The sequence below is a fragment of the Cnephaeus nilssonii genome (assembly GCF_951640355.1).
Source record: "Cnephaeus nilssonii genome assembly, chromosome: 4".
NCBI classification, from domain to species: Eukaryota; Metazoa; Chordata; class Mammalia; order Chiroptera; family Vespertilionidae; genus Cnephaeus; species Cnephaeus nilssonii.
In genome coordinates, this window is record NC_137075.1 from 61,968,910 (window position 1) to 61,981,494 (window position 12,585).

Below are 12,585 nucleotides of genomic sequence, written 5' to 3' on the forward strand. Positions count from 1 at the left end.
TTTTGAGTCCTTAATTCTGGCAGTTCTCTACTGAACCCAATTCAATTTTACTTTATCCCTCTTGATGTAGAATACTCAGACAAATGTAACCTATATATGCAATGAATACAGGTAAGTGAATATACCCTAGAAATTAGAAGTAGGACCTACTTCAACCCAAGATGTTCGATGGCTTTGTAAAAATCCTAGTCTAGTCCTGTACTTAAGTGAAAAAAGAAAGAAGGTGTAGGAATAAAAAGAGAAAGAGTAGATAGCTCTATAATTAAAACCTATGATACACATGCAGAGCCTGTAGTAATCTATTGTCATATTTTTCCTTTCAGGGGATAGTTTGAAGTATACAATAAATATATAAACACTAGAGGCCCGGTGCATGAAAATTCATGCACTGGAGGGGGGGTCCCTCAGCCCGGCCTGCCCCCTCTCACAGTCCGGGAGTCCTCAGGGACGGGAGGCGACCCGGCGATCAGGGGAAGGAGATGCTCCCTTCACAACTCTGCTGCTGCCACTGCCGGCAGTGCAAACATTGGCCAGCCCTGGTTACCTGAGCCTCAGGCGGCCCTGGGCGGCTGGGCAGCTGCCATCCAAGGCTTGCCTGCGCCTCGGGCTGGCCCTGGGTGGCTGGACAGCTGCCATCCAAGGCTGGTCTTCTCTTTGGGCTGGCCCTGGGCGGCAGGGGGTCTGAGGGGACCAGGGGACTCTGGAGGCAGGAGCATGGAGTGGCCAGACCCAGCTGGGGGCAGGCCCACCCTTGCCACGCACCTGCCACCCAATGGGGCTGAGGGGGGGACTGGGTGCCGCCATCTTGTGGCTGTGGGTGCCACCATCTTTGAGGGCATGGTAGTCTATTAGCATACTCCCTCCTTATTGGCTGTGGGTGGCACATCTTTGTGAGGAAGTGACGGTCAATTAGCATATTTCCTCTTTATTAGATAGGACTAGAGGCCTCGTGCACGAAATTCGTGCACTGGGGGGTGATGTCCCTCAGCCCAGCCTGCACCTTCTCCAATATGGGACCCCTAGGGGGGGTGTCTGACTGCCGGTTTAGGCCCGATCCCAAAGGACCCCAACGTCCCTGCCCTACAAGCCTGGTCGCCCCCAACTGCCCTGTGGGATCTTGCCTAAACCGGCAGTCAGACATCCCTCTCACAATCCAGGACTGCTGGCTCCCAACTGCTCGCCTGGCTGCCTGCCTGATTGCTCCTAACTGCTTCTGCCTGCCAGCCTGATCACCCCCTAACCACTCCCCTGCCAGCCTGCTCCCCTGCCGGCCCGATCGTCCACAACTGCCCTCCCCTGACGGCCAAGTTGTCCCCAACTTCCCTCCCCTGCCATTCTGATCGTGCCCAATTGCCCTCCCCTGCTGGCCTGGTCGCCCCTAACTGCCCTCCCCTGCTAGCCTGATTGCCCACAACTGCCCTCCCCTGCCAGCCATCTTGTGGTGGCCATCTTGTGACTACATGGGAGCAGCCATCTTGTGGGAGGGCATGATGGTCAATTTGCATATTACCTCTTTATTATACAGGATGATATGGACTATACCTTAATATATTCCACTTTTAAAAGATCTAATCCAGGTTTGTCAGAAGAGCTAATCAAGTGAAGTGGCTTTTTTTTGGATCCTAGATTAAAGAAAAAAAAAAAGTGTTTCAAATAAATTGCTCTCTTTTAAGTTTAGAATTTTCTAGATGTCTTATTCTTTTTTAAAAAAATTAAGTTTTAAAAGCCTATCTGCCCATATTTACATGGTTATTAAATGCTAAAGTTATCACTGGTGAAGAAATAAATTAATCCAAATCCTTAACCTACCTTTCTCATCCAACTAACATAAAAACATGCATATTTATTTTCTTTCATTTTATACCTGTGTTTTAAAAAAGTTAAATTTCTCTAGATATTTTAAGGCCATGTATGCATTTGTAAGGCAGTAGAAAGACTACAGTTGTAATAATCAGAAAATGTGAATTCTAGTTCATCTCCTTTATCAAAACCCATTTAACTTCAGTTTTCTCAACTATATAAAAAGGAGGTTGCACTAGAAATATATGTAATATCCTGTTGAACTATAAAATTCTTTGAACAAATATCTCATTCTTAACAAATAATATAAATAGTTTTTCTTTGTTTAGACCAAGAGAAGGCTTACATAGAAAAATATTTTATTGGAGTGGAAATGTTATATTTCTTTGAATTTAAAAACAACAGGTACTACCAGATGTCTTCTATATCCTTAAGTAGATGTACCAAAGAACTGCCTCAAGAAGCTGTGGAGGGAGAAGTCATTTATCCATTACTGAATCCATCTTTGTTTTATTATTTGTAGTTCTATAACTCCTGTTTCTGAGACATTTAGAATTTCCCCTTGAAATAACTTTCCTTAAAGAAAAAAATAGCCTAGAAAACTTATTTGTATTTGTTTACCTTAAAATATTAATATAAACTCCATCTTAACAGTGCTAAGAGAAACTTACTAACATATAACCCCTTTTTCCCCGTAAACTGAGATTTATTTTGGTTTCAACTATTTTTGAAAAAAATAAAATGTAGGTATTTTATTTGACTAAAATATTAGGTAATTTTAATTTAAGTGGGTTCACCGATTCTTTCATTCCTTATTTATCTCATGAGCACACAAGATGTACTAAAATAAACTATAAGCACATCTGAAATAAAGAATTTTACATTCCACCATTTTTATTTTTATAACGTGGTGCTGCTTCCCTATTCAATAGAAAGAACAAGGACTTCAATATTATAAACCCAGAAATAAATTTTAGGTTTGGCCATTCAAAAGACGCATGATCTTGAGTAAGTAAACTATTTATCCTTTCTTTGTTTGTAAAATGGAAATAATACTCCCATATAAAAGAGATTTACTAGTATATGGACTCTCCGAGGTAGTAAATCATAGTAGTTAAGAATCCAGATTTCAAGGGTTGAGCCATTAACGAGGATGAAAGACCTTGGATGAATTACATAAAAAACTTTTGCTTTAGTTTCCTCATATGCAATCTGGAGACAGTAACATTGCCTTTTTCATAGCATTGTTATAAGAATTAAATGGGTTATTATTTGAAAAATATTTAGAACAGTGCTAGCTATTTTTTATTATAAACATTGTTATATAAATTAAAGTATTTCAGGCACAGAAAAGTGGTTTTATATTTATTATTAGCTATTGTTTCCATTTTTATGTATATTACCTTGAATTTCATAGTAATCCAAGCTGATTTTCTTTAGGTAAGATACTGCAGTTAAATCAAATGTTCTCACTGTAGCCTCTGTTCCTAATTGAGTAACATTAAATACTAAAATTGTATCTTCTTCTTTCTGTTGTTTGGTAAATTCCAAAATCACCTAAAAGAATCAATGAAAGGTTAAGCAATCTGAATCATACCAAAAAAAAAAAAAAGCAAAAACAAAATCCTTCTTTGCACATATCATCAATGAGAAGCGTAAAAATTTTGCTCACACTTTTCTACCATTAACTTATTTACTATGATTGGAAATTATCATCTAAATTCTATTATTAAGAATTATAACTATATCTATATGAAATCATGATGAAATTTTATATCCATTATTGATTTATATTTTTTAATTTAGTAAAAATAGAATGTCTGGATTCTTCCATAATAAGACTTTCTTAAACCTGTATCTCAAAAAAGAAATCATATTTAGTGATAAAAGAAACATTCTCACTAAAATAAAAACATAAGGATGTTCACTATTATACTACTATTCAAATTTATTCTGGAAATTCACTATTATACTATTATTCAATTTATTTAGCAGATGAAAAATAAAATACATATGTGGCAATTTTTAAAACATGCAAGTTCTTTGACACTCCAACAAGAGATGGAGGGTCTTTGTCCCTTTACATTTGGGCAGGCTTGTTATTTGCCTTAATCACAGAGTACAAAGGAAGTAATACTATAATGACTTCCAATGTCAAAAAAGGCTATGAAACTTCCACCGTAAATGCTCATCCTGAGGGAAGCTAGCTGCCATGCATCAATGGCCAGCCTCATCGGTGAGCCACCTCTGAGCCCCTCTGACACTTCAGGTCACTATAACATCAGTCAAATCTGACTATAAGTATGTAAAAGACTATACACAAAAATTACTAAACTGTACCCTTCCAGAATTCCTAAACCACAAAACTGTAAGCAAAATAAAATAGCTGTTTTGAGCTAATACATTTTGGGATAACCTGTGAGGCAGCAATAATAACTGAAACACTATAAATGCTGAAAGAAAGCAAAAATCAGTATTATAAGCAGTAATAAAACTATATACTTAAGAAAAACCAGGAAGAATGTCACCTGAAAAACAGAATCTATAGTAAAAATATTCAATACAGAACTGACATACAAAAATAAATTTGAGATATATTGATGATTTAAATGAAAACATTGATGTCATAAAATATAAAATCATGGGTATTTTTTGCAATGGAGAATAATTTTCTATACATACACTAAAACTAGGATATAAACACAAAATTCAATAAATTTCACTACAGAAACATTTAAAACTTCAAAATGGCAAAAAAAAAAGTCAAATTGAGAAAAATATTTCAAACAGTACTACTATTTTTTTTCTTAAAGGAGTCTAATTATTTATCACTTTTGTTCATTCATTCAATAGTTAATAAAATATTTATTGGGCATCATCTACCATGTATGAAGTTGTGCCAGCCACTAAAGACATTGAAGTGACCTGGAGAGACAAGGTTCTTGTCTTCATGAAGCCTACATTCTAGGGAGAATGGAGGAAAATGAAGGTTGCTATCTTGTATTGGGGGGTCAGACCTTTCCAATATGATGGCATTTGAGTAAATACTAAAGGAAGTAAAGAATCAAGTTATACAGGAAGAGTATTTCAGGCAAAGGAAACAGTAAGCACAAAGAATGTGCTTTGGTATAAGTAAGGGAGACTAAAAGACAAGTGAAAACAATATGAGACAAGAACTTTGCTCACTACTTTAGCTCCAGTACCTAAAACAATGCCTGGTACATGATGGCACTTGATAAATACTTACTGCAGGAATGAATGAAATATAGCTGGAGTAGAGTGAAAAGAATTCCATGAAAGCCCTTGTAGGCCATAGGAAGGACTAAGCCCTTTGCTCTGAGATGGGAAGCCAGTAGGTAAGCAGTGACATAATGTGACTTTAAGTTTATAAGGATTATTCTGTTTTGAACAACCAAGATGGCGGCATAGGTGAACACCTGTACTTGCTGATTCTCACAACCACATCAAAACTCCAACTAAAAGATAAAACAGATATCATCCAGAACCACGGGAAACATGGTTGAGTGCAAGTTCTACAACTAGAAGGAAAGAAAAAAACACATTGAGACTGGTAGGAGGTGCGGAGGTGCAGAAGTGCGGAGGTACAGAGACATGTGAAACGGGCTGACAACTGGGGGCGCTGTTGTTTTTCTCAATCAGGAGGTAGATACAAGCTCCCGATTGCTCTAAACTCCAGTTCCAAGCAAGACTCTGGGGACCCAGACTCATATGGGGAGAAACTGGACTGTCTGGCATCAGGCAGGAACGAGAGGGCGGCTTTCTTCCAGAGGTACTTGCAGCAATCATTGTTCCTGCACAGGGCCGTGGGACACAGAGACCCGGGGACCTCTCCGGGGCAGGGCGGACTGGCAGCCATTGCTGTTTGCTACGCCCTGAGACCCCACCCCACCCAATTTACAACCCCACCCAAGTTGTGCACAGCAGCTTTTGCATATGAATGGCCTGTTCCCCTGGCAACCTAAAACCTAACAAACTGCAGCTGGGTCAGAGCTCCAAAGCATCCAAAAGAAGGCCTAAGGCCCTGCAGCAGCTTGCATTGCTTCACAGCTGGGCCTCATCTGGGCACTTCCAAACTCCAAACAAAGAGGAGGAATCTGCAGATCTCTCTGTAGTTCCTGCTGGGTAGCATCAGGCAGTGGCTGACTTTTCACCTCCTTAGAGATCCCAGAGCCAGTGTACCCAGTGGTCAGTGTGAAACCATACCAGATTACAACCCTTCACATCCATAAGCGACACACTAAAGGGGTAGACTCAGTGAGCACCAAAGCCCCACTGAAGCAAATCCTGCCTCATAAGGATGTCTCCAGCACAGCAGTTCTCCCATTGTAGACACAGCTGGTCCTCACAGCCAATTCGCCTGGAGGTCAATTCCTCCCAGTTATACCAACACAATCAAGGCTTAACTACAACAAGACTGTGCACACAGCCCACAAAGGGGTGCATCAAGAGTGTCCACCTCAAGTAATTGGGGAGGCTGAGCCACTGGGTCCTATAGGACACCTACCACACAAGGCCACTCTATTAACACAGGGAAGCAGCCAAAATGCGGAGACAAAGAAACAGGTCATAAATGAAAGAAATGGAGGAAAGCAAAGGACTGGATATAGAGTTCAAAACCACGGTTATAAGGTTACTCAAGAATCTTCTAGAAAGCTCCGAGAAATTTAGTGAGACCCTCAAGGATATGAAAAAGGACCAATCAGAAATTAAGCATACATTGACTGAAATAAAGAATAATATACAGAGATCCAACAGTAGACTAGAGGATTGTAAGAATCAAGTCAAAGATTTGAAATACAAAGAAGCAAAAAAACACCCAACCAGAAAAGCAAAAAGAAAAAGAATCCAAAAATATGAAGATAGTGTAAGGAGCCTCTGGGACAAATTCAAGCATACCAACATCCAAATTATGGGGGTCCCAGAAGAAGAGAAAGAGCAAGATATTGAAAACCTATTTGAAGAAATAATGACAGAAAACTTCCCCTACCTGGTGAAAGAAATAGACTTACAAGTGCAGGAAGCACAGAGAACCCCAAACAAGAGGAATCCAAAGAGAACCACATCATAATTAAAATGCCAGGGGCAAAAGATAAAGAGAGAACATTAAAAGCAGCAAGAGAAAAACAGTTAGTTACCTACAAGGGAGTACCCATATGACTATCAGCAGATTTCTCAACAGAAACTATGCAGGCCAGAAGGGAGTGGCAAGAAATATTCAAAGTGACGAATAGCAAGAACCTACAACCAAGATTACTCTACCCAGCAAAGCTATCATTTAGAATTGAAGGTCAGATAAAGAGCTTCACAGACAAGAAAAAACGAAAGGAGTTCATCACCACCAAACCAGTATTATATGAAATGCTGAAGGGTATTCTTTAAGAAGAGGAAAAAGAAGAAAAAGGTAAAGGAAAAAATTATGAACAACAAAGTGACAACAAATACATTATCTATCAACAAGTGAATCTAAAAATCAAGTGAATAAAAAATCTGAGGAACAGAATAAACTGGTGAATATAATAGAATCAGGGGCATAGAAAGGGAGTGGACTGACAATTCTCGGGGGGGAAGGGAGTGTGGGGGGTATGGGAAGAAATGGGACAAAAATCTTACACCTATGGACGAGGATAGTGGGGGGGTGGAATAAGGGAATGGGGTGGGGTGGGAACCGGGTGGAGGGCAGCTATGGGGGGGAAAGAGAAACAACTGTAATAAACTGAACAATAAAGATTTATTAAATTAAAAATAAAGAATAAAAATAAAAGGATTATTCTGGCCCTGGTTCAGCTGGAGCGCGTAGAGAAGGCAACCAATCCATGTTTCTCTCAGACATCAATGTTTCTCTCTCTCTCTCCTCCCCCAACCCTCGTTCCTTCCTCTCTCTCAAATCAATAAAAAACATCCTCAGGTGAGAATTAGAGGGGAAAAAATTTAAATAAATGTCACAGAAATTTTCTAAAGAAAAGAAAATCCTAATTAAGAGTATTGAGCTTTTTCAGAATACATCAGATATACTATAGATCACTCTTATATCAGATTTTACAAAAAAACAATTCATTTTCTTGGAACTGTTTGTGGGGCGGGGGGAGGGAGGGCACTAGGAAAAATAGAGTACCCACATTTTATATATACTTAATGTTTGGGTCTCATATTGGACAGTTTATAAGGATAGTGATAATAAGAATACATTTATTTACAGACAAAATAAATATGCATACCTCTTTAATTTCAAACTTTAGTAGAAGATTAATGAGCTCCTCATTTGGAGCCTCTGCAACTTTTTTTCGTTCTGATCCTTTCGTACTTTTACCAGTCTGTATGTCTCCATCTTCAGCATCAAAATACTCATCATCGGACTCTAAGGAAGAAGATATTCATTTGACTTGAGAGAATGTCCATTGAGGGCTGCATAAAACACTCAAATTTAAATCTCTCAAAAATTAAATTCATTTATTAGATATAATCTTCATATTCAGAGTAAGAATATAGTTTCAATGTTTTTCTAGGTCTCACACAGTGACTCAACCTGGCAAGTAATAAGTATAAACAAAATCAAACTGCCCTATATTTTTCACTTTAGTCTACTCATTCAACTTTCAATAAAATATTTACTGGGTATCATCTATCATGCATCATTAGTCTGTACCAGTCACTAAGGACACCAGAATGACAAGGACAGGCATGATCCTTGTCCTCTTGAAGCTTATATTTTAGTTCAAAATTAAAAGAGATCAGTTAGGCTAGAGCAGTGGTTCTCAACCTTCCTAATGCCGCGACCCTTTAATACAGTTCCTCATGTTGTGGTGACCCCCCAACCATAAAATTATTTTCGTTGCTACTTCATAACTGTAATTTTGCTACTGTTAATGAATCGTAATGTAAATATCTGTGTTTTCCGATGGTCTTAGGCGACCCTCCTAGCAGTTCTCAACCTGTGGGTCAAGACCCACAGGTTGAGAGCCGCTGCTGTAGAGCCTAAGACCATCAGAAAACACAGATATTTACATTACGATTCATTAACAGTAGCAAAATTACAGTTATGAAGTAGCAATGAAAATAGTTTTATGGTTGGGGGTCACCACAACATGAGGAACTGTATTAAAGGGTCACGGCATTAGGAAGGTTGAGAACCACTGGGCTAGAGCTAAACAAAAGAATTGGGTAGTAATTGTGGCAAAAAAAAAAAAGGAGCTTTTTAAAATCCTAAGTATTTTCATTCACAAAAATCCTTTCAATCAAATGAAGAAACTTGGGCTTTAAAAAAATGGGACTCAAAATATACTGCTGGTAAGTAGCACAACTAGAACTAAAACCAGTAAATTACTATAATACTTTGAAAATTCTTTATTTTCTGAAAATGTTCTCTCTATATACTTGGTTTAATAAAGAACATATTACTTTCCTTACCTGATTCCACTCCATCTAGCAACAGTGATGTATCAAGTAGGTCTTTTGTCCTATTTGAAATAACAGGAATTGAGGATACCTAGCAAATAATATAAAAAGTTTCCTTAATATACTAATCTAGCAGGATTAAATATACAGAAATGAAACAAATACTGAAAAAGTAACTACTAATTATTAAGACTACTACCTGCAATTATAAAGGCAGAACAATGTACAACTCTAGTAGATGAGTCTATTTATCATTGTGTGTCATTAGTTGCTATATATTATAATACTAGAGGCCAGATGCATGAAATCAGTGCAAGGGGCTTGGCCCTCACAGTCCCGGCTTCATCTGAAAGGTCATCCGGAAGGACATCCGGAAGGTCATTCGGCTGTTCAGTTTAATTAGCAGATTAGCTCTTTATTATATAGGATAAACTGTGTATCTTTATTATAGGTTCCTGGAAAAGGTATAAGCATTAGTTGGCTCTCTCAAATTTTGTTTCAAAGTAAGTGAAAATCCAACAGTTATATTCAGTTGTAAAGATCAATTACAATTAGTCATCTAGAAATTGTAAGTAAATTTTACACCAATTATTTTATTTTGCAACAATATAAAAATTTCTATATCTAGTTTCATTTAAAACAACAGAGGCCCAATGAACGAAATTCATGCAAGGTGCTCGGCCCTCGCAGCCATGGCAGCTTGCCTTGGCCCTTGCAGCTGCGCCAGCTGCCTCGGCCCTCACAGCCCTGGCTTTGTCCGGAAGGTCATCTGGAAGGACGTCCAGAAAGTTGTTCAGCTGTCCGGGCTAATTAGCATATTACGCTTTTATTATTATAGATATTTCATAAATTTGAAAGACATTTTTCCTTTCACGTATGTATTTTTTATCCCTTCAGTCCCTAAAACTGATTTTCTACCACCACTCTAAAACAGTAGTGAAACTAGGCTACAACTGTTATTCAATGTCATATGCAGTTCTATATAGATTCAACAACATTAAACCTCAAAAGTGCACCAAATAAATGAAACTGACCCTAAAAAATATTTTAAAATAAAACTGTTCACAGAACACTAAAAAAGAACTCATCATAAATACAAAGGTAAAGAGATTTAGCATTTTATTATATCCATTTACCTGTCTCTCGGGAGACTGTTCAGATGATTTCTGTGGCAAGGGTATACTGTTAATCAAACACAGTACATTTTTCATCTTCTGGTCAGAAATTCTCACATGCATCAAAGGAAGCCCTCCTGATACTTTAAATCTAAAAATGCAAGTCAATAATATAGTTTTAAGGTCCAGTTTCTCTATAATAGGGAAGGGGAAAGGATTGGAGAAGAAACTACACGGTAGGGTCAAAGTTACAAATAAGATGTAAAATTTCACAACAAAATTTTAGCAAATCAAATTTAACAATATTTTAAAGGAATAATCATTACCAAATGAGGTTATCCAATAATGCAAGGCTGGTTTAATATACATCTGATAATGAACTATTGATACACACAACATGAATGAATCTCTAATTAATTATGCTAAATGAAAAAAGCCAAACAAAAGAGTTGAAACTGTATGGTCCTATCTATACAAAATTCTAGACAATTTTGACAAATCTACAGTGTCAGGAAACAGACCAATGTTGTCCAGGGAAGTTAGGAAAGGAGGAAGGAGGAAATACAAAGGGGCACAAGGACTCTGGGGGATGATGGATGTGCTCATTATGACTGTGGTGATGGTGTCAGAGCTTTACAAATCAAAACCTACTGAATTGTACATTTTAAATAGATACAGCTTACTGAATGTCAATAATTATATTGTTTTTAAGAAGGCAGCATATATATTTCATAATTATCTACTTAAATTCAAAATTTAGTTCTTACTTTTCATCCCCTTAGATATTTCTCAAGGTTCTTTATAGTTTCATAATCAAAAGAACCTTTAATTTTTCAAGATTTTATTTCATCGATATTGGACCTTGGATTTGATCCATTCAAAAACAGAGATAACCAACTTATATAGAAAGTAAAGAGAGGTGACATATAAATCAAACAAATATTTTCTTAAAAATATATTTCTGCTATAAAATAATCATTTTTTTCTCTTCTTCAGAAATCTAGCTTTCTTCATTAAAATCCAGACACCGATACAGATATATTTCATCTTATTGATTTTAATAATATAAAAGAAACTCATACATTACCTGGCCATTCTAATGTCTTTTTCTACCATTGCCTTGGCCAACTCAACATGAATATCCATGGGTTGCAAAATATGCATAGTTGATGGATGCTGAAATCGACACTTTTTCCAGTTTTCCTCTTAAACAAAAATTTTTATTAATGACCTTTTAAATTCATTAAATATTTTTAAATTTATATATATTTTTTAATTGATTTCAGAGAGGAAAGGAGAGGGAGAGAAAGATAGAAACATTAATGATGAGAGAAAATCATTGATTGGCTGCCTCCTACACGCCCCCTACTGGCGATCAAGCCCGCAACCCCTTGACCAGAATCAAACCCGGGACCCTTCAGTCCGCAGGCTGATGCTCTATACACTGAGCTAAACCGGCCAGGGCTAAATATTTTTTAGATCACCAGATAGCTTTACATGTCAAAACCTACTGAATCTGTGGAAAAATAATCTAGCTTATTAAAAATAGTTAATAAACATATTCAATGGATGTCAACTTTTACTGCTTTTAGCATAAGTTAAATAACCTATATTTTTAAAATAAAGATTGATAGGACTGTGATATAAAAATAATTCAAAATATTTCTTTGGAGAATGTTTATAAAACAGCTGTCATTTTAAAACCAACAGGAAAAGCTCAGAAATGTATTGCCTTGATTACAAAATTAGAGATCAGAGGGGTTGTTGCAATTAAGAAAAAAAAATGGAAAAATGAAGGACAGAAAAAGAGGCTTCTGTGATTCCTAAGTACTATTACACTAGTTTAGCACACAATTCTAAAGCAAAAATGAGTTTTCATGACAAAAAAGTGCAATAATTACTTTTCTTGAAATAGGAAGGTCCCAAAACCAGACTTTCCAATGACTAACAGAATCCTACACATATCTTAACAGATGGCAATGACTAAACATCTTTTTACCACTTATAATTCAAGCAATCAGTATAAAGTACATACAACAGAAAAGGCAAATTAATGGTCTGTGTAGGTACTTCCCTTTAAGGGATAATAGAATCCTAATATATAAAAACTAAGTAGAGCATTATATATTTACATTTTAATAAATCTCATTACTCACGCTAGAAGTATACATTCTATACACAAAGACTATCTTTTCCTTCAATGACCTACTACAAAGTGATATACTCTAGAATATTTGGCAAATACTTACTGCTTCTA

The 12,585-nt window shown here is 37.0% G+C and overlaps 1 protein-coding gene across 2 annotated transcripts in view; it reads right to left on the reverse strand.

Moving 5' to 3' along the window:
- Window positions 1–12,585, reverse strand: part of VPS13C (vacuolar protein sorting 13 homolog C) — a 190,577-nt gene that overhangs the window by 111,701 nt on the left and 66,291 nt on the right. For both annotated transcript variants that reach the window (XM_079768767.1, XM_079768768.1), the window contains exons 22-27: window positions 11,416–11,533; window positions 10,350–10,479; window positions 9,226–9,304; window positions 8,037–8,176; window positions 3,204–3,357; window positions 1,543–1,622 (exon numbers count right to left, since the gene is read on the reverse strand). In XM_079768767.1, the coding sequence (XP_079624893.1) occupies window positions 1,543–1,622; window positions 3,204–3,357; window positions 8,037–8,176; window positions 9,226–9,304; window positions 10,350–10,479; window positions 11,416–11,533 (701 nt within the window). The remainder of the gene's footprint in view (window positions 1–1,542; window positions 1,623–3,203; window positions 3,358–8,036; window positions 8,177–9,225; window positions 9,305–10,349; window positions 10,480–11,415; window positions 11,534–12,585) is intronic.